Consider the following 23,604-nt stretch of genomic DNA (forward strand, 5'->3'; position numbering starts at 1 on the left):
ACAGTGCAGGATCTGGAGAACCGGGAAACAGCAGCAACACAGTGCAGGATCTGGGGAACCCTTAAACTACAGTAACACAGTGCAGGATCTGGAGAACCAGGGTACATCAGCAACACAATGCAGGATCTGGGGAACCCTTAAACTACAGTAACACAATGCAGGATCTGGAGATCCAGGGTACATCAGTAACACAATGCAGGATCTGGGCAACCAGGGTACATCACTAACACAGTGCAGGGTCTGGAGAACCAGGGTACATCAGTAACACAATGCAGGATCTGGGGAACCCTTAAACTGCAGTAACACAGTGCAGGGTCTGGAGAACCCTTAAACTACAGTAACACAGTGCATGATCTGGAGATCCAGGGTACATCAGTAACACAATGCAGGATCTGGGCAACCAGGGTACATCACTAACACAGTGCAGGGTCTGGAGAACCAGGGTACATCAGTAACACAATGCAGGATCTGGGGAACCCTTAAACTACAGTAACACAATGCAGGATCTGGAGATCCAGGGTACATCAGTAACACAATGCAGGATCTGGGGAACCAGGGTACATCAGTAACACAGTGCAGCATCTGGGGAACCAGGGTACATCAGTAACACAATGCAGGATCTGGGGAACCCTTAAACTACAGTAACACAATGCAGGATCTGGGGAACCAGGGTACATCAGTAACACAGTGCAGGATCTGGGGAACCAGGGTACATCAGTAACACAGTGCAGCATCTGGGGAACCAGGGTACATCAGTAACACAGTGCAGGATCTGGGGAACCAGGGTACATCAGTAACACAGTGCAGCATCCGGGGAACCAGGGTACATCAGTAACACAGTGCAGGATCTGGAGAACCAGGGTACATCAGTAACACAGTGCAGGATCTGGGGAACCAGGGTACATCAGTAACACAATGCAGGATCTGGAGAACCCTTAAACTACAGTAACACAATGCAGGATCTGGGGAACCCTTAAACTACAGTAACACAGTGCAGGATCTGGGGAACCAGGGTACATCAGTAACACAATGCAGGATCTGGGGAACCCTTAAACTACAGTAACACAATGCAGGATCTGGGGAACCCTTAAACTACAGTAACACAGTGCAGGATCTGGAGAACCAGGGTACATCAGTAACACAATGCAGGATCTGGAGAACCCTTAAACTACAGTAACACAATGCAGGATCTGGAGAACCCTTAAACTACAGTAACAAGGTGCAGGATATTCTATTTGGATAAACACTAATAATTTGATAACATTTTGGATTAATTTTTCCAATTTCTTCAAAAGGTATTGCATGGTCTTGCATGATATTGGGCAGGTGGTAGAAGGGAGGTAACTCTTGTATAACTCAACTCTGCTGAAACGACATAAAATTCCTCCTGGCTTCAGTTCTTTCAGCACAGTGATGATCTGCTGCAAAATCATTGTGAAGAGATCAGTACTGCTTCTGCAGAGCAAGCAGCTTTTGTCCTTCAGATTTGTTAATGTTATTTCTGAACAAGGATATGTCCATGATTTCCTGGGAATAACAATGTCTCCAAATGTTTCTTTGTTTAAATTTTTGCAGGGTTCCTTGTGTGTTAGTGAGAGAGGTCAGTATGGTTTACACATTAACCAGCAATATTTCAACATCACATAGCACATGCACTGTTACTGGGCCTTATCAGTGTGCAGTAGAGGAATGTCTGAGTATTCATGTTTGTTTGTTGTGTTCACCAAACTGTTATTCAAGCAATATGAGAGCTTGTGAATAATCAGGTTGGCCCCAACAAACCAGTGATTGATATTATGAGCAGCATCCCAAGCCATGAGGGTACGATGACACTATCAGCCATGTCGCAGAGCCTGACCGCCCGATCCATTTAGTTGCCTCACAACAAGCACAGGATGCTGGCAAGCTTTCCAACCCAGCATCCCCACATGTTCACTAGAAGTGATTGTGTAGCTTGTAGATATATCATGTATTATAGCTAAAATGGATAGAATTATCATTAAACGGCCCGTATGTTATCAGAAATGAGCGGGCCACTGTAATTTGATAATGCCTTCATATTGCAGAAGCCCTCGGTCTTTTTAAATGCCCTCCTTCGTCGGGCAGTTAATGGAAGACCTCAGGCTTCTGCAAATAATAATGCCCTGAAAAATAACATTACCCTTATAACAAAAGATAGCTACACGATAGGGCTGGGACGAGTCCAAATTTACTACCCAGGTACCCAACCCCCTATTACCTGACCCTATCTGAGTACCCACTGTAGGTCTCAAGAGTTGGGAACACAATGTCTAATTGGGAATAGTTTAACAGTTGCCCTGGCAAAAACTGTTGAGATACATGTATGAAACCAGAGACCATATAATAGATCTATGGTCTCTTATGTAACGATCAAATCATGCGTACACTGAAGTTGACTGAAGCTTTATCTTTACTCAAACATATACAAGTCAAAAGGAATGTGTGCATCATCATAAAGAAATGGGAACAATAGCGACTTGTAGTGTAACCACTGAGCTCTAGAGAGTTTTTGTCATTAAACAATATGTCCCGTGACTAACCACGGGTCCGGGTAGTACTGTCGGTACCCGGGTCCTACTGAGGACCCACCCGACCCGAGTACCTGTGTTACCCGTCCTAGCTCTACTACACGATAAATTGTAAAGGCACAATGAAGAACGAAGCATGGTTCATTTCACAAAAAAACATTGTTCAATCATGACGTCATTTCTGGAGATTCTAATATGCGCTTGCAAATTCCTGACGTCATATATTGGACAACGTTATTTTTTAGAGGGAAGTGTCAAGTAAGTTGTTTCCCAAAGATCTAGCTGGGCTACGCAGATAAATGTAGTGGCAGAATGATCGCATCCAAAATTAGGCGAGATATGACAATCAGTATGAGGAGAAAAGATACAGACAATCAACGTGAGGATTGTGAGTATATACGGGTAATACCAAACCTAACCCACCTATTCGTAAACTTGACTTTTTATTCAGGGAGTCATCATTATTAACATTTGGGTAAATATTTTTTTAAACTTGTACAATTTATCAACATTCTTAAAGAGGCAGTCCATAATGATGATATCTCATATTAGAAATGGTTGAGTCTCCCTGCAGTGTTTTATTGTACAATAAACAACAACCATGAGTCGTTTATTTCTTAAGTAAAAGGATCATGTTGAGAAGTTCAGAATTCAAATATATATTCAATCCAACAACATAAACTATAAAGAGATACCTGGAATGATGGTGTTGTCTTCAGTTGATGACATTGCCAAGATTTTTGTTGATGTTGAGCTTTAATTATCTCTCTGAAATCTGTTATTCTGGACGATTTCACTAGAAACGGTACCCTCCACATTAATTGTGTATTGCGATGTGTCATCTTATACGTGGGAGAAGCAAATGTAAATGGGCAGTTCCAAATGGAGAAAGAAATGACTGGGCTATTTTGTAATATTGTTTCTTTTCTCTTCCACCAAACAATGATCTGTCCAAGGCAACCAGTTTGACAATGAAGCCAAACTTTTTCAGAAAATAGACATCTCATTGGCTCAAAAACACAAGCATCCTTCATTTTAATTGGGCAGTAAAATTTGGCTCAGGGTTAATCAGACTTACTCTGGAGGGAGCATCAGACCTTTAAAGGAGAAGTGTCCAATTTCAATGAGATTAGTGAAATAATAAGATGGCATCTTATTATTGTAAGACAGTTTCTTTGGATAAAAATAGAGAATCTGATAAGCAAGAGAAAGGATAAAGTATCTTATTTTATGTAAATGATGGTCTTTGGGATCAATGTTTCTGTGATGAGTGACAGTCTTACCTTCAGGTTCTAGCCATACTTGGTGCTGTTTCCTTTTAAATCTCAGCACTTTGGACTCAATGGAGGGACAATATCTGGAAAAGAATATAATTTTGTCACATTTGTAAATTAGATACCCATATCTATGAAAGCATGAGTGAGTGAGTGAGCTGGGTTTAACGCCGCTTTTAACAGTATTCCAGTTATATCACGGCATGTCAGCTTAATATGGGAGGAAAGCCCGAAGTGATGCAGGTCTCAGACGTTTACCACTTCGGTGAAACCCACGAGCACGGGTATGGTGCTGACAAACCTAGAAACACAATTGGGGCGAACTGGGATTCGAACCCACAATCATAGGTTTCAGGCGCGCCCAAGGGACGCAACTCTGCACAGCATGAAAGCATGAGCAACACCTTGGTTATAAAAAAAAAAAAAAACATGCAGTGGAAACAAATCTGAAAGAGAAAACTTGTGGTCAATAGCATGATTTATTAGCTACGAGGGCAAACATATCAGGGTTCATAAAAATCATGTTTGCCCTAGGGTCATATCACGTCACGAGACAACAGTATATTGTTTCCGTCATCTGGACAGCATTGTTAACGTCATTCGAATCTTATTGTGACGTGAGGTCGGAATGACGTCACACTAGAAACAACGTCATAGCTGACGACTGTTGATGTAATTCGACAAATTGTGGTTCCGCTGCTGTTGCGACGTGCCGTCATTATAAGTAAACACGATGTCACTGTATGTAGACATCTTCTTCGGTAATTAATAGAACATTACATTCGTGTTCAAGTCATACTATGTTTACGACACTCGTGACTAAATTCTGGTATTAAAACACTTGTGTCATAAACATAGTGTGACATGAACACTCATATATATAATATCCTATGATTCTCGGCTGCATCATGTTGATGATGTTGCAAAAACACCCAAATACACAACATTTCAATTTGCTCAGTTAACACGAAACCATTAGGCATCCTCAAATGATATGGAGTTTAAATTAAAGGCCTTTTAAGGGCTGGTCTTTCAATCTTTTCACAGTGAGTGAGTGAGTGAGTTTGGTTTAACGCCGCTTTTAACAGTATTCCAGTTATATCACAGCATGTCAGCTTAATATGGGAGGAAAGCCCGAAGTGATGCAGGTCTCAGACGTTTACCACTTCGGTGAAACCCACGAGCACAGGTATGGTGCTGACAAACCTAGAAACATTATCGGGGTGATCCGGGATTCAAACCCACAATCATAGGTTTCTGGCGTGCCTAAGGGACGCAACTCTGCACAGCGAATCGTGGCGCCCTTACACGATTGGGCCACCCTTGCCCCCTCTTTTCACAGATATATGTTGAACCAAACTTACATACAAAGCATGTAAATTAATTAATTCCCCCAAAATGTGTATCTAGATATGATTTTCTTTGAATATATTTCTAACTATATGTGATGTGGCCAAACCATTTCTGATAATCACGATGGGGGGTGGGGGTGGGTGGTGGTTGAGAGGGCTGGGATTTTTACGAAAAAGAGCTCCCTGAAAAATTCTGGCTCCCTCCCCCAGAGAACATCAATTGGTTGGTCCCGTATTGGAAACTATATGTGGCATTATGGGAAAGTATCTGTGGCACTATGGGAAACTATGTGTGGCATTATGGGAAACTATGTGTGGCATGATGGGAAACTCTGTGTGGCATTATGTCGAACTATATGTGGCATGATGGGAAACTATGTGTGGCATCATGGTAATTTGATACTTAAAACATATTTAGTTTATGACTGAAAATAAATAAAATATTGGTTAGATTATTTTACATAATTAAACCACACCTTGAGAACATTAACCTAAACAAATTAAATTCTGTTGCAGTATTTCAAGTAAATTTTGTTTTTTTCATTTTGCATGAAAACACTTTGATACAATGGTCTGTCTCATGTACACGCATGTGTCTGTTAATCTTCTCGAAGCAACTTCACCTGCTGCTAGTTACTTAGCTTCTTACTCAATACACTAACTGGCTAACTTCTCTCCGAAGGATGTTTCTGCGTCCTTTGCAAAACACACTGCCACAGGTGTTTTCAGCTAGCTGTGTTTTGTTACTTAATGGCATGAAAACTCCACACACGAACTGTTCATAAGCTCTGGTGGCACGCCACGGCAAATATCAAGCTTCAGCATTTACTAATGCGAAGCATTTACTGAAATAGGATATTCCTGCACACTTCTTACAGCTCATCATGTGTTATGCTGCTTTCCTTACACCCACTCTTCACTTCCGTGTAATCATTGTTATCTATGGCAAAATACAGTGAGAAGTCATGGGTTGGGAGCCGCCTGATGTCTGAGACGCCATGTCCACTAGAGGTAGGTTTTAGGAAAATACTATCTGTGTTAACACATGTCGATCGTAAGACTGTCTGACTATTTAATGGCAGTCTGACCTGATCAGGTGTTCAGATCCTAGGTCGGAGGATTCAAAGACCAACAGTAATAGTTACAGAACATTGCATCATTCACTGAGGAGGCCAAAATAAATTAAATACATTTTTATATTATTGTTTTAAAATATAGGAGGGAGGCATTATATTTTTTTTATTATATTTATTTTTTGACAAAATGAAACGTATTTGTGTACATAAACTGTTGACGGATCCACAGATTAACGAGAAGAATAAATGTTTGGTAAAATGTACATGTTGTCTTTCATCAAGCATTCAAAGAAGGGAACTACCGTTGAGTTTGTTCATCTGTAGGTACGTAATTAAAAAACAATATGATAAAGTAATACAATATGATATATAGTGGGTGTTTCGCATTGAGGTTGGCATGGATGAAATTATATTATTATGCCCCAACAATAATGATTTATTGCAGTTTAATACTGATTTGAATTGTTTCCTTGCATAAATACAGCCACACCCACAACATTATGAAGTGCAGTCAGATGTACACACAGCGACAAGATTCAGACATATTTCGGCTTAATCCAAATAAATCAATCAGGGGAAAAAGGACCCAACCCTCAAGGTCTACAAGAGGGTTGGAAAGTGATCCCGCTAGGCCCGTGTCCTTGCTAAATTGTTTTGCAATTTATACCTCCAAAATTGCCCAAACTTGTAAAATGCCTAGACACTGATCTTCAGGAGCTTAGACTATTGTTTTGCTAATAATACCGATTATCCCAGTAATTTTTCCACATTCACAATGGTTTAGACAAGGATGATGCCATGTTTGTTTGTAAACTCTGAAAGTAGTACCTACCTGACCTTTCAAATTTGCATCTTTGTCCGTATATAACCCCAACCTATAACATTTTTAGCCGTTGGCTTCACCTGCCGATAAACCTACCCCTATATGATAAATTCTCCTATCCACAATGAAACTGTGAATGACCATTTGTACACTGTACTTTCCTTCGTAATTCCTTCTTCGGATTAAAAGATTAAAATATACTCCTCTTTCTTTCCACAATGGAAATGTGACAAAGGCCATTTATATCACAAAATGATTTCACTCTTCCTCGGGAAAAGGATGTCCGAAATATGATATTTCTTGAAGTGTGTTTATTGTTCATGTTTCAGTACTTTATTTATTTTGTTGTGAGGCTTTCTTTGCTTAAAATATTGACTGATATCTGTATCAAATGATGAAGCTTCAATCACACTTACATTGCTCCTTTTTACGGTATCGTGAGCTAAAATCGATCATCACTTGCCGATATGTCCAACTCTGACGTTGATCGTAGTTTTTGAGTTGTCATGGAAATTGAATGTATCGCGGAAGATGAATTTGGTGATTTCTGTGGAAGGAGAACATGTGAACCCCTACATGTTGGAACCTGTGACCAACATTAATTAGTGACGAAATAACCAGGATGATCAACATATCATGGACTCTATGAGTGAGTGAGTGAGTGAGTGAGTGAGTGAGTGAGTGAGTAAAACCCACGAGCACACGTATGGTGCTGACAAACCTAGAAACATAATCGGGGCGATCTGGGATTGGAACCCACAATCATAGGTTTCTGGCGTGCCTAAGGGACGCAACTCTGCACCGCGAATCGCGATGCCTTGGTTGACTGGGCCACCCGTGCCCCCTATACGATGCATGTCTAACCACAACTAATGTTATGATCATGTAATTATTCGGTCCCCGGCTGGTGGTAATACCTAATCAGCTTGCAGGCCTAGCTGGCGGTGCTAATTAAGCCACAGCTTCTCATTAGCGTTTTTAAGATTCATTTGAGTTGTTATAAATACAGACCTCAAAACATATAATCATAATTTCAAGTGCAACAGCGCTAAGTTTAGATTTTCACACTGTTTTTCTTGGCCATTGTATTATACATCACACTGGCTATAAAATGATGTAAGAAAAATCTACATCTGTTTTTTTCATGATAATTGCAGTTTAAAATATCAAATAATTATCAATAACTAGGTTAATAAATAATAATTAATAATTAATAATAATGGTGAATAACACTCCTACTATAACATGGTGAATAACACTCCTACTATGACATGGTGAATAACACTCCTACCATGACATGGTGAATAACACTCCAACCATGACATGGTGAATAACACTCCTACCATGACATCGTGAACAACACTCCTACCATGACATGGTGAATAACACTCCTACCATGACATGGTGAATAACACTCCTACCATGACATGGTGAATTAACACTCCTACAATGACATGGTGAATTAACACTCCTACCATGACATGGTGAACAACACTCCTACCATGACATGGTGAACAACACTCCTACCATGACATGGTGAATAACACTCCTACCATGACATGGTGAACAACACTCCTACCATGACATGGAGGTGAATATCTAGAACAGAACACAACTCTTGTTTGTCTGAAATAGTTGGATGGCAGGTTGAATTACACATAAGTGTAGGAAAATGTATTTTTGATGCAAGCTAAAGAGCGATAATCCCGAGCTTATAGTATTCTAACTTAGGAATGGGGTTAACAGCTTAATTGATCAAATCATGATATAAATAGATCTACCAAGGGATCCCTTTGTCTTGATGGTTACTCTATCAAACTACGGATGTTCAAAACTGAAAATAACTGCTCCTATACCACCGCCTTTCCTCCAGGGGTGTTCCTGCGAGATGTTCTTGTTGGGGTAACAACCTTTTGATATGGTAGTCTTGTGAGGAGGTAGCACTGGGTTTTTGTTAGAGATTGACTATATCTTTTAATACATGGATTAAAACATAATATTGTTTCTATGACATCATTTTTTCAGGATATACAGTGTGTATCAGTGGCTGATCCAGAGGAGGGTGGGTGTTGGGGTTGGGGTTGGGTAGTGAGTGGTGGTTGGGGTGGTGGTTGGGGTGGTGGTTGGGGTGGTGGTTGTGGTGGTGATGGTGGTGGTGGAGGGTCATCTGGCAGTGGCCACCCCCCCCTCCCCCTCCTTTTTTTACATCTGATGATATTTTGTATGTGCGTTTCTTACTATGTTGATTTGGCTGTTATAATTTGTGAGTGAGTGAGTGAGTGAGTGAGTGAGTGAGTGAGTGAGTTTTTTTTACGCCGATTTAAGCAATATCACGGTGAGAGACAAAAGGACGGGGCTTCAACCATTGCACCCATGTCGTGAATTGAACCCGGGCCCTCAGCATGACGAGCAAACGCTTTAACCATACGGCTACGGGACCACTCCTGTTATAATGAGTATAATGATCAATAATGGTTTACATATAGTCTTTGCAATTTGGGGGTAACTGAGGAACCACTCCAAACACCACCACAACCCCACCCCCATCACCCAACTGAAGTTACAAATGGCCCATGTGGAATCCCCCTTTTACAAATATGCTACTCAACTTTTGATAGGAATAATCAGCTATGTACAGGAAAAATAGAAAATATCTCTATCAAAAGTGGAGTAATATGTATTTTGGGGTCAAATTTGAAATACAAGATACTGTATTCGACGTAATAAGCGCCCCGCTCTAATAAGCGCCCACGGCGATATTTGCTAATATATTGGCAAGTGAACAATCCCAATTAGCACCCCTTCCAATTGATCAATGTACACAAGACTTATTTATTCATGTATAATACGCACGTGTGTGTTATATACACCCTTAATTAAGGGCAATTAAATTCAGGAAAATTATATCTGTCGTATATAAACAGTTCAGGCCGTCAGCATAAACCATGAAATTTATCTTTCAACTCTGTTTTTTCCACCAAAATAATATTCTAATAAGAGCCCCCTATTTCTATTTTTGAGAGCGACCTGGGCGCTTTTTACGTCGAATACGGTATATAAGATTTGTATATTAGATTTAACTCCTCAGCAGTAAATAAAAACTTGGAATAAATAAATCCTTTTACAGGCAAGCACTTTCAGCTTCCATCAATCGCTTCAGCACATACATAACAGATAATTACTTATGGATATATTTTTTATATTTTAAAAAAATATCAGAATGAATTACTATATTAAATAAAATTCTGAGATATTTTTTAAACATTTGCTGTAGGGAGAAGTGTATTTGGCAATATTTGATGTTATTAGCTTTCATAATCTAATTGACCAGGAGAACAAAGAGAATAATTTTGCAGTGTTAGCTGGCAACTCCAACAGCCTATCAATTAGGTAGTGATCAGCGTGACTCTGCCACATGTCGCCTCATCCTCATCCTCCCACGCAGTAACCAGCTGAGTCAGCAACAAATACTCTTGATTACATAGCATAGATTCCTAACTACAAAATCACATGTTAGTCAATGAGGTTTTTCAATGTGATTATGGTTATTCCACTCAAAGGAGGTATCTGAGAAGGGAAGATCATTATCTAACTATAAAAGTATGTGTTTGAAAGGGGATAATAGTGACACTTTACTTAAAGATAATCTTTGAAAGGAGAAGATGACTATTTTACTAAAGGCGACTGAATAAGAGGACAGGAGGTAAGTTTTTCAATGGAGGTGTCTCGGGATATACAGGTCTCTGAGTGGGAAAGATGGTAATTTACCTAATGGATGTCTCCAAGGGGAAGATGTTAATTTACTCAGCGATCTCTTAGATGGCAAGATTGTAATTTACCTAATGGAGGTCTCTGAGTGGGAAAGATGGTAATTTACCTAATGGATGTCTCCAAGGGGAAGATGTTAATTTACTCAGCGATCTCTTAGATGGCAAGATGGTAATTTACCTAATGGATGTCTCCAAGGGGAAGATGTTAATTTACTCGGAGATCTCTTAGATGACAAGATGGTAATTTACTCAGAGATCTCTTAGATGGGAAGATGGTTATTTACCTAATGGAGGTCTCTGAGTGGGAAAGATGGTAATTTACTCAGAGTAGGTCCCTGAGGGCAGATGGTAATTTACCTAATGGAGATCTCTGAGTGGGGCAGATGGTAATTTACCTAATGGAGATCTCTGAGTGGGAAAGATGGTAATTTACCTAATGGAGGTCTCTGAGTGGGGAAGATGTCATTTACCTAATCGAGGTCTCTGAGTGGGGAACATGGTAATTTACTTGGAAGTCTCTTAGATGGGAAGATGGTAATTTACCTAATGGAGGTCTCCAAGTGGGGAAGATTGAAATTTACAGAAAGAAAATATCTTAAATGAAAAGAAGGTCAATTTGTTTTATGGAAGTCATGTGGAGGACATCTCGAAATTTGATGCATCAGTGCCAAAAAGACATCTGATACGATTCCCTCAATTACCATTTGTTCCAGTGTTTTTCTTCAGGTGAACAACTGACTTGCCTTTGCATGCGTTTATGACATGTGCCAGTCATGGGGCAGGTAAATCTCACCTTTTTGTGAACACTTGCTATCACTTTTTGATATTCATTTATAAACGTGCTTATGATATCGTGCAATGGACTCAGATGGGATTTGTCGCATTCTCTTAAAAGGAGGTCTCTGAGAAGAGAAGACAATAATTTACTTAAAGATCTCTCAGATTGAAATATGGTAATTTACTTAAAGGAGGTCCCCAAAAGATGATGAAGCTCATTATACTTAAAGCCAACAGATCTCAGCATTACATTTTCAGTGTTAATCAAAAGGCAATGGAGATTCAGCAGGAAGATTCAATGTATCTAGATGAATCAATGATCAACTTCTAAATTATTATTATTATTATTATTATTATTATTATTATTATTATTATTAATTCCTATTCTCTTTGGAGGTACTATCCATTTGGCAGAATAAGGCAGAAATGAATGTATGAGTGAGTAAGAGTGAGTGAGTGAGTGAGTGAGTGAGTGTGAGTGAGTGAGTGAGTGAGTGAGTGAGTGAGTGAGTGAGTGAGTGAGTGAATGAGCGAGCAAGAGGGAGTGGGAGAAAGGAACGAGCAGTGTTTATGCCGTTACAGCAATATGTCAGCAATATGTCAGCAATACTCCAGCAATATCAGAAATGGGCTTCACAAATTATACCCATGTGACAAATAAAAACTTTTCGACAAGCTGAGACTTATATAACTCCTCAACCACCAGCAACCCAGCATCCTTGAAAGGGTCGTTACTGTATCTCCCTCTACCCTGCATCCCCTTGAACATAGCAAGGGTAAGTCTAGGGTCACAGGGACTGTAGACTTCCAAGCCATAGCTGACAGACATCTTCAACAACGCTGGGCCGGGGTGCGCAGTGTCGTTACTCATGCACCTCTGTGCATTGACAGCTGTTTGCAAGCTGGTGAAGCACTTGCGCATTGCATGGTCGTTCACACATTCATTCACAAAACATTCCCCAAATTATTCACCTGGTATGTGGGCGTGATGGTGTGACCCTAATGCCTAAACCAGGCTGTGCATGTGAGCTGTTAGTTTTGGAAATATTCATGCCTACAAAGTTAAATGTTGCATATTATTAAAATTGGGATGTTTACTTTAGAAAACAAATAGGTCCCATCTATTTTTATATCATGTATGGGGTTAATATCTGTACAAGTGTGTGACACTGTATTATCTGTAAGTTAGTTGTTTAAGTTAACCTGAGTGAGTGAGTGAGTTTGGTTTTACGCCGCTTTTAGCAATATTCCAGCAATATCACAAAGGGGAACACCAGAAATAAGCTTCACACAATGTACCCATGTCGAGAATCGAACCCGGGTCTTCAGCGTGACGGGCGAATTCTTTAACCAAAGGGTTCCCAACGACCCCTAGTTAACCTGAGTGAGTGAGTGAGTGAGTGAGTGAGTGAGTGAGTGAGTGAGTGAGTGAGTGAGTGAGTGAGTGAGTGAGTGAGTGAGTGAGTATAATTTTACGCCACTTTTAGCAATATTTGGGAACACCAGAAATGGGCCTCACACATTTTGCCAATTTGGAGATCGAACCTGGGTTTTCGACATGACGAGCGAATGCTTTAACAACAGGGCTTCCCCATCGCCTTAGCACACCTGAACTGAACGTTCAAGTGAGCTAACATTATTAGTTGATCTGCCTGTTTATGAATCATCAATCTGCTTTTGTAAATGTTTACATTTTTTACATCTACTCTGGAGCTGAAACTTGATGTGGAGGATCCCAGAAAAGATGTCTCCAACTCACAGCATTTTATCCGTTTAAAAACATGGTTGCCATGGCAGCCATTTTGGAACATTAAAATATGGACGCATCAACATATCATTTGATACTTAGTATAGGTTTGTTGTATCAGAATAACATAATATGTCCACTGACATTAACATTCCCAGTATTTTTATCTGAGTTTCCAGCCCCTGCCCTGCCCGAATTGTCATTCCGACATGAAACAATGAAAAGTTTTAGTATCTCAAATTTCCCCACGTCTGTGTAAAATCATGCACCAATGTGATAAAAAAAATACTACTACCAGTGCACACTCATAAAAGACCAGGTCAGCTTGACCTTTTGTTTATAAAATGTTGATAAAAATTCATTTCCGAAGCAAAGCGACTTGATCTACATCATAAATAAATCTAAAAACTGGTACCAAGTGTTTAAATATTAAAATGTTATAAAATAATTTACACAATTAGTGAGAAAAAGGTTGGTTTTTTATTTTTTTTTTGTATATTTTATTTCCCCTGCCCGCTCTCTTGCTGGTTGAGGTTGGAGATGAAAAACACATACAAAAATATGGATAGTCTTATCTAGATCTACTATATGTTCAACATTTCCCCCGAAACTGCTGGGATTATGAAGCTGAATTTGGTTTATATGGCCATAGGTAATTGTATCTCATAAAAGTTGTCTACAGAACTCTGCTGGCATTCACACTGAGTTTTCTGCATGTATGATTATGAAGGATTCCTGTTTTGGTGGATGGGAACATCTGTTACATGTTTTTGAATATTCATGTTTACCCTTTTATTATAATCTATATAATCTCATATTGTAAAGTTGTAGGTAAGTAGCAACTGATTGATGAAACATTTTCAGATTCAGCAAGGTTCAGGGTGTACTCTTTTGAATGTAAGAGGTAAGATGTTAGTGTAACAGAAACCAATGACGTTAGGAGTTAGATGTCAGTGTAGGAAAAACCTAGGATGTAAGGAGTAAGATGTCAGTGTAACAGAAACCAATGACGTAAGGAGTAAGATGTCAGTGTAACAGAAACCAATGACGTAAGGAGTAAGATGTCAGTGTAACAGAAACCAATGATGTAAGGAGTAAGATGTCAGTGTAACAGAAACCTAGGACATAAGGAGTCAGATGTCAGTGTAACAGAAACCTAGGACGTTAGGAGTAAGATGTCAGTGTAACAGAATCCTATGACGTAAGGAGTAAGATGTCAGTGTAACAGAAGCCAATGACGTAAGGAGTAAGATGTCAGTGTAACAGAAACCAATGACGTAAGGAGTAAGATGTCAGTGTAACAGAAACCTAGGACGTAAGGAGTAAGATGTCAGTGTAACAGAAACCTAGGACATAAGTAGTAAGATGTCAGTGTAACAGAAACCTAGGACGTAAGTAGTAAGATGTCAGTGTAACAGAAACCTAGGACGTAAGGAGTAAGATGTCAGTGTAACAGAAACCTATGATGTAAGGAGTAAGATGTCAGTGTAACAGAAACCTAGGACATAAGTAGTAAGATGTCAGTGTAACAGAAACCTAGGACGTAAGGAGTAAGATGTCAGTGTAACAGAAACCTAGGACGTAAGGAGTAAGATGTCAGTGTAACAGAAACCTAGGACATAAGTAGTAAGATGTCAGTGTAACAGAAACCTAGGACGTCAGGAGCAAGATGTCAGTGTAACAGAAACCTATGATGTAAGGGGTAAGATGTCAGTGTAACGGAAACCTTTGATGTAAGGTTGATCTGTCATGCTAATAGATGTTACAGAACATCTGATACTTTCAAACCAAAATTAAATGGCCTCAAATAATTGAATAATTTTATACAATTATTGGACATTTTCCTGCCACTACAATACTTATTTCTGCATTTCTGTATGTGTTGTATGCCTTCCCCACACAATGTGATGCGTCCGCTTGTGACATCACAATATTACATTAGAGTGACTGTGACATCAAAACAGTGTAACGGTCAACTGTACTCTTGAAAATCACATTTGTGTAAGTTGAGTACAATATACAGTTCATCGTTGGACTTTGTAACTTGTCTGTGTTTATTCACCATGTAATGAAATAATTGTACCAAAAAATAACCTTTCACAATCACTAATATGTCATGGACCACAAAGTCGATTCAGTGTTCTCAAGAAACAGTGACTGGTTGATACCTTTGAGATATATCATCTCAACACAGCATTGTTCACAGCACAAGCTAGGCCCCAGTTTGAAATCAGATGTTTCCTGGTCAATATCATGAGAAATTAAATCTAACACATCTAAGGCTAGACTTTTAAAACTTGCTTTACATTAATCCACCAACCTTTTTGTATTTCGCTGACCATAAAATAAGCAAAATGTTAAAAACCAACCTCATTTACCATCACAATCAGTATAAATAAATAATTCAAAAAGTTATACTTTAAATTTTTTGAACATTTATGTTTATAAACATCCATAAACAATAAATTATCACTAATCACGACAGATCAGTGTCTATAATGGAAGGGAGGTAACTCTAAACTTGCTTCCCTCTCTATTCCTCCTACCTCCACCTTTTTTCCTTCCTACTTAACAGTTTGAAGAAATTAAAAAAATGTATTCGAAATTTAAATCGAAATTGAAATTTTTTCAACCTTCCAACCAGATTTTGGGGATAAAAAATTCCAAACTACCCCTAAAATATTAATATATTTGTTGAAACTATAAACTATGCTAAATGAAAAAAATGCATGGTGACAATGGATGGTGTAATGATCAAAATAATAAAGTCAAAACTGTGATGTTAGTCACTAAATAATATCATCTGCCCATATAGTGAGTGAGTGAGTATTCCAGCAATAGGCTTCACACATTTTCCCATGTCATGAATCGAACCAGGGTCTTTGGCATGACGAGCGAACGCTTTAACCACTAGGCTACCCGACCACCCCTGTCCATATAGGGCTAAAATGCAAATATATTTTATCACATCAAAATTGCACATCACTATGTTAATGTCCTGTAATACAAAAACATGTCAGACGAAACAGGTGGGATTAAATATAAGTTTCCCAAACACAACAATCATCATGACAAAAACACCAGTGCTATCTTTGAAAAAAAGAGCGAAGCACTGATAGTGTCATGTTATCAGACTGAATCAAGCTCAGAAGAAAAATCATGACAAGATGTTTTTCACCAACACTCAGCAATACAGAGAAATATATAGCGTGAAAGATGATTTCTGTCTGCAAGAATTCCATAGACATTCCCTGCCAAGATTTACTGTGCATTTAGAGTGATCTCCCTTGCATATTGCTGTTCCTGCAGAAAGTACATGTAGTCTGAGACTCTACGGGAGGATGGCACCATGCCAAATCTCTGAGACTGGCATCATTGTCATTTAGCTAACTCTGTAGGGGGGATTCCTCGCACTGCTGTGCCAGGGGCATTTTGGAACTTATTCAACTTCCCATCCAGCATCGGTGCAGTGCTGGTAAATACAGATGACAAAGGACCGGGGGTTCAAATGGAAGGAAGCTCTTGGCTTCAGCAGCTGCTGGGTAGTCACTATCTCGGGAACCTCTAAACCATTCAGGATTTTTGCTCGTTAAGTCTTTTCACCTCACAGTAACCTTGAATTTGAATGCAATTACACTGTCTGTGATGAGTTTAATGGGTAATTTAACACTCTCACAACAGTTACCATGTGCAATTTTTATCACTGAAATCTTAGGATGTTAGTGGTAGGAGCTAGAATTCTCATGAAGCCAAATGAGCTGTTGACAAGTTGGAGCACGCAGTATTGTTCAAGGGGTGTCTCTGATAAAAGTGTCTGAAGGCAAGACGGGATGATATACGGGATGATATATGGGGTGATATACGGCGAGTTCCAACTTGTTAACCTTTTTCAGTCTCAAATACTTTATTTAAAGATTCCTTAAAATAGAAATAGCACCATGGGACAGAGAGAGCTTGGCTGAGCTGAGTGAGTTAATGAATGAGTGGAAGAGTGAGTGAGTGAGTGGAAGGGTGAGTGAGTGAGTGCATGAGTGGAAGGGTGAGTGAGTGAGTGCATAGGTGAAAGGGTGAGTGAGTGAGTGCATGAGTGGAAGGGTGAGTGAGTGAGTGCATGAGTGGAAGGGTAAGTGAGTGAGTGTATGAGTGGAAGGGTGAGTGAGTACTAGTGAGTGCATGAGTGGAAGGGTGAGTGAGTGAGTGCATGAGTGGAAGGGTGAGTGAGTGAGTGTATGAGTGGAAGGGTGAGTGAGTACTAGTGAGTGCATGAGTGGAAGGGTGAGTGGAAGAGTGAGTGAGTGGAAGAGTGAGTGAGTGAGTAAATCGTATGTTCATAACAGTCTCAAATACTTTATTTAAAGACTCCTTAAAATAGAAATAGCACCATGGGATTCCTACAGAGAGAACTAGGCTGAGCTGAGTGAGTTAATGAATGAGTGGAAGAGTGAGTGCGTGAATGGAAGGGTGAGTGAGTGAGTGAGTGAGTGAGTGAGTGAGTGAGTGAGTGAGTTTAATGTTTATAACTGTTCAGAATGTGTTAAGACCATGTTTTTAAGTCAGTCTCTAAAACAAATGTTTATTTTTGAAAAATAATGCCCCTGGCTGTACCCCTCCAACCAATTAAATTCCCATTCTCTGGTCTATAATTGATCCATAATTAAGTGTCGCATATTCAGATTGTTTATTTAGGAACTAACTAAATAACAATTTTTCATTAGAGACAGAAAAAGTTATTTCTCACCGCCCCAAGACGCAACTATTTCCTCAGAATGGGGGAGCTGAGCATGAATGTTTCTCAAGACATCCAGCAAACAACTACCTTATTTGTAAAACTATTTGTATCCAGTATTTTCTTAAACAGCCAATTAGAAAACAAAGGGGGCAGTATAATAGCACTCCCACATCTCATTGGATAACAGAGGGGAAATACCTGGTAGTAAAAAAACCAGCTCAACACCTGATTGGATAACAGAGGGGAAATACCTGGTATAAAAATGCAGCTCAACGTCCCCATTGATAATAGAGGGGAAATACCAAATATAAAAGAAACATCTCCACAACCCATTGGATAACAGAGGGGAAATACCTTGTATAAAATTCCCAGCTCAACATCCCAATGGACAACAGAGGGGAAATATCTGGTAAAAAAAAGCAGCTCAGCACCCCACTGGATAACAGTGGGTAAATATCAGATACCAAAATATTGGATAGTAAAAGGGAAATGCCTGATGCTTAAAAACCCCATCTCAACATCCCATTGGATAACATGGGATGGGCGTTATATCTGGGAGTAAACACCCACAAAAAAACACATTTATAACAGAGGGTATACCTTCTTGTGAAAAACACCTCCACAGACTATTGGGTGGCAGAGGGAACAGGAAAGATCACTAAACAATAGCATGATTATCTGCCCATTTTTCTTTCCGCCTGCTGTAAAACTCAGTGTGAATTCTGAGCTGCCATGAGATCAACATGGTAATTCTATCAAATTAGCAGGATATTTGGGAATAAGGTTATATGGGGAGGAACGTTATATGGAGAGTGTCGTGGGAGGGAAATATATGAGAAATGGATTGGCTTCCTTCTGTAGCATGTTGACCAGATTCCTAAAATTCCACAGTAATATTTTTTGTGCATCATGTTTACCTGGAATGTATATTCTGTGGGGATGGACGGCCATGGTACTGGTGTACTGGGGAATTTGTCTTAACATGCTTACTGTAAAAATGTTTCTGAATATTCTATTGGTGGTGTTGGTGCACAGTCAATATCTGAATGTATCAGTTGTAGTGTTGAACATCCACGGACAAGCTAGGGAGTCATTATTACACACAAACTCTCCATATATGCAGGTGTTATAAAACGTAAAGGTTACAGTTAGCTATATGTGCAGGCAGATATTATGAAGGATTCTGTTACCCACAAGTGTACATAGGTATTAAAGAGGATTCTGTTACCCACAAGTGTACATAGGTATTAAAGAGGATTCTGTTACCCACAAGTGTACATAGGTATTAAAGAGGATTCTGTTACCCACAAGTGTACATAGGTATTAAAGAGGATTCTGTTACCCACAAGTGTACATAGGTATTAAAGAGGATTCTGTTACCCACAAGTGAATATAGGTATTAAAGAGGATTCTGTTACCCACAAGTGTACATAGGTATTAAAGAGGATTCTGTTACCCACATGTGTACAGAGGTATCATAAAGGATTCTGTTACTCACATGTGTACAGAGGTATCATAAAGGATTCTGTTACCCACATGTGCAGGCAGATATCATAAAGGATTCTGTTACCCACATGTGTACAGAGGTATCATAAAGGATTCTGTTACTCACATGTGTACAGAGGTATCATAAAGGATTCTGTTACCCACATGTGCAGGCAGATATCATAAAGGATTCTGTTACTCACATGTGTACAGAGGTATTAAAAAGGATTCTGTTACTCACATGTGTACAGAGGTATCATAAAGGATTCTGTTACCCACATGTGCAGGCAGATATCATAAAGGATTCTGTTACCCACATGTGTACAGAGGTAGTAGAAAGGATTCTTTTACCCACATGTGCAGGCAGATATCATAAAGGATTATGTTACCCACATGTGTACAGAGGTAGTAGAAAGGATTCTGTTACCCATATGTGCAGGCAGATATCATAAAGGATTATGTTACCCACAAGTGTACAGAGGTATTAGAAAGGATTCTGTTACCCACATGTGCAGGCAGATATCATAAAGGATTCCGTTACCCACATGTGTACAGAGGTATTAGAAAGGATTCTGTTATCCATATGTGCAGGCAGATATCATAAAGAATTCTGTTACCCACATGTGTAGAGAGGTAGTAGAAAGGATTCTGTTACCCATATGTGCAGGTAGATATCATAAAGGATTCTGTTACCCACATGTCTACGTATGTATCAAAAAAGGATTGCTTTGAATGTTGTGTAGTCTCTGGCTGACAATGGATAAACCCAAGGCTCATTCATGGTTACAAATTGCTCAACAAATCAGCTGACTCGGCTTCAAAACAACGTAAATTATCCCAAGAGATGAAGAACCTTCTGAGTTTCTGATCAGGAGTCTGCAGCCCTGGTACCTTTGTCCTGTTTTCAACTCTCTCATGAGAGACGCCTGCTGTATTGTCTACAATATGAGGTGAGGTGAGTCGTCGATCATCCATGATCATGAACTGTTTGATAGGCATTCCTTAGAAGCTGACTGATGACAAAGTAGCACAATTTATGGATAACAACTTCTTGTATTACTGTAAAGGCGACGTTTCGGTAGAGATCCTTATACCATTGTCAAGCAAGGCTGTCTTGTCAGTCAAGCTTGTTAACGGTGTAAGGATCTGAACCGAAACATCTTTGATGCCTGTATAACTATGCTGCCTGGTTGTGTATTTGGTTCAAATGCAGCCTGTAAGAATGGAGTAAGTGAGTGAGTTGGGTTTAACGCCGCTTTTAACAGTATTCCAGTTACAACACGGCGCGTCAGCTTAATGTGGGAGGAAAGCCCGAAGTGATGCAGGTCTCAGACGTTTACCACTTCTGTGAAACCCACGAGCACGGGTATGGTGCTGACAAACCTAAAACATAATCAGGGCGAACCGGGATTCGAACCCACAATCATAGGTTTCTGGCGTGCCCAAGGGATGCAACTCTGCACAGGGAATCCCGGCGCCTTAGACGACTGGGCCACCCATGCCACCTGTAAGAATGGAAATTAAGTATTGTACTTAATACATGCAAACTGTCATAGCTAGGCTGGTCATTGTATCCCAATTGTGTAGGTAAATGTCATGATAACTGGGTTGTCTTGTCCGAACCCGTAGTGATTGGTGCTTCCACACTCGTACATTGGGTTACATCGGATTGGCCACCCGATGTTACTCGTATGTTTCCGGGTGTGATCGAGGCACGTGATCAACTTACCCGCCAAATCTGACAGGTGACATTGGACAGATTGAGACGAGACAGCAGACTGAACAGACGAAACCGACTGAAGCTTACGATCTCAATCTCCCCATCATCAAGCTTACGCTGTAAGGTAAGCACCTTTTCCCTATCACTAGGCTTTCACAACAAAAGGATAGGCATCATGAAGACAGTATGTTATCCATATGAGTAGACAGATAGGCTTCAAGAAAAACACTCTGTTATCCGTTTGGCAGTAAGGCATCATGAAGACTCTGTTACCCATATGAAAGACAGGCATCATGAAGATTCTGTTACCCATATGACAGATAGGCTTCATGAAGACTCTGTTACCCATATGACAGAAAGGCTTCATGAAGACTCTGTTACCCATATGACAGACAGGCATCATGAAGACTCTGTTACCCATATGACAGATAGGCTTCATGAAGACTCTATTACCCATATGGCAGATAGGCATCATGAAGACTCTGTTACCCATATGAAGATAAGCATCATGAAGACAACGTTACCCATATGGCAGATAGGCTTCATGAAGACTCTATTACCACTATGACAGAAAGGCTTCATGAAGACTCTGTTACCCATATAACAGATAGGCTTCATGAAGACTCTGTTACCCATATGGTAGATAGGCATCATGAAGACTCTATTACCACTATGACAGAAAGGCTTCATGAAGACTCTGTTACCCATATAACAGATAGGCTTCATGAAGACTCTATTACCCATATGGTAGATAGGCATCATGAAGACTCTATTACCACTATGACAGAAAGGCTTCATGAAGACTCTGTTACCCATATAACAGAAAGGCTTCATGAAGACTCTATTACCCATATGGTAGATAGGCATCATGAAGACTCTATTACCACTATGACAGAAAGGCTTCATGAAGACTCTGTTACCCATATAACAGATAGGCTTCATGAAGACTCTGTTACCCATATGACAGATAGGCTTCATGAAGACTCTATTACCCATATGACAGATAGGCATCATGAAGACTCTGTTATCCATATGACAGACAGGCATCATGAAGACTCTGTTATCCATATGACAGATAGGCATCATGAAGACTCTATTACCCATATGACAGATAGGCATCATGAAGACTCTGTTATCCATATGACAGATAGGCATCATGAAGACTCTATTACCCATATGACAGATAGGCATCATGAAGACTCTGTTATCCATATGACAGACAGGCATCATGAAGACTCTGTTACCCATATGACAGATAGGCTTCATGAAGGCTCTGTTACCCATATGAAGATAAGCATCATGAAGACAACATTACCCATATGGCAGATAGGCTTCATGAAGACTCTGTTACCCATATGAGCTGACATATTCTATTATGTTGCCTATCTGAATACATGAACAATGGCGGGCAGTATTTCTGTATACATGAACAATGCCAGGCAGTATTTCTGTATACATGAACACCGCCAGGCAGTATACCGGTATGTACATGAACAATGCCAGGCAGTATATTGGTATACATGAACAATACCAGGCAGTATATCGGTATACATGAACATTGCCAGGTAGTATATCGGTATACATGAACACCGCCATGCAGTATATCAGTATATGGGTCATTCTCAAAAAAAGTGAGTTTTTTAGTCCGAGTTGAATAACAATTAAAATATTTATTTTCGATATGTTTAAACACAAGTGTTTTTCGTAGAACATACCATGGTGTCTGAAAGTTAAGTTTCAGTAATTCTTTTTAGGTATTTTATTTTAATTAAAACTGCTTAATTGCGGTTAAATTGAGCTGAATGGTGTGTCCGTAACCCTATGTTTGCACATCAACATTGTTTAATGTTGCTAAAAATAAAAAATATTATGTAAATAATGTTTATATATTGTACATTACCTCTCTAACTCATGATATAAAAATATCTTTTGAAGATACACTCTTTTATTTATATTGGTTTTTGGTAAGAAACACTTGTACATAAAAAAGTGTCTCTCCTGTTACCAGGATGGATCAAAACTGAAAAATAAATAATCCTTCAAGATTCCCATAAATCAAAATAACAGAAATACAGCTTACTTCCTGTACTATCATGGCAGCAATGTCCTTCAAGTGAGAGAAGACCTCGGATAATTCTGCTTGACAGGGAAGTTAATTCCTGTCATGAATACTCTTTTCTTATGTCTGTGCTGTTACTGCTCATTTTTGCCAAAACAAATATTTTTTTCTAAAACCATTTTTCAGAATATAAGAAAATATGAACTGTTCACAATGCCATGTGGTCTCAACATTTCAAGGGAG

General features: G+C 39.5%; 1 protein-coding gene across 2 annotated transcripts in view; it reads right to left on the reverse strand.

The window, feature by feature from the left end:
• The window catches only part of LOC124123905 (protein MTO1 homolog, mitochondrial-like), a 203,011-nt gene that overhangs the window by 13,111 nt on the left and 166,296 nt on the right, over positions 1 to 23,604 (reverse strand). For both annotated transcript variants that reach the window (XM_048381332.1, XM_048381333.1), the window contains exon 9: positions 3,833 to 3,906. In XM_048381332.1, the coding sequence (XP_048237289.1) occupies positions 3,833 to 3,906 (74 nt within the window). The remainder of the gene's footprint in view (positions 1 to 3,832; positions 3,907 to 23,604) is intronic.

The sequence above is a fragment of the Haliotis rufescens genome, unplaced genomic scaffold, assembly GCF_023055435.1.
Source record: "Haliotis rufescens isolate VD_foot unplaced genomic scaffold, xgHalRufe1.0.p SCAF_38, whole genome shotgun sequence".
Taxonomy (NCBI): Eukaryota; Metazoa; Mollusca; class Gastropoda; order Lepetellida; family Haliotidae; genus Haliotis; species Haliotis rufescens.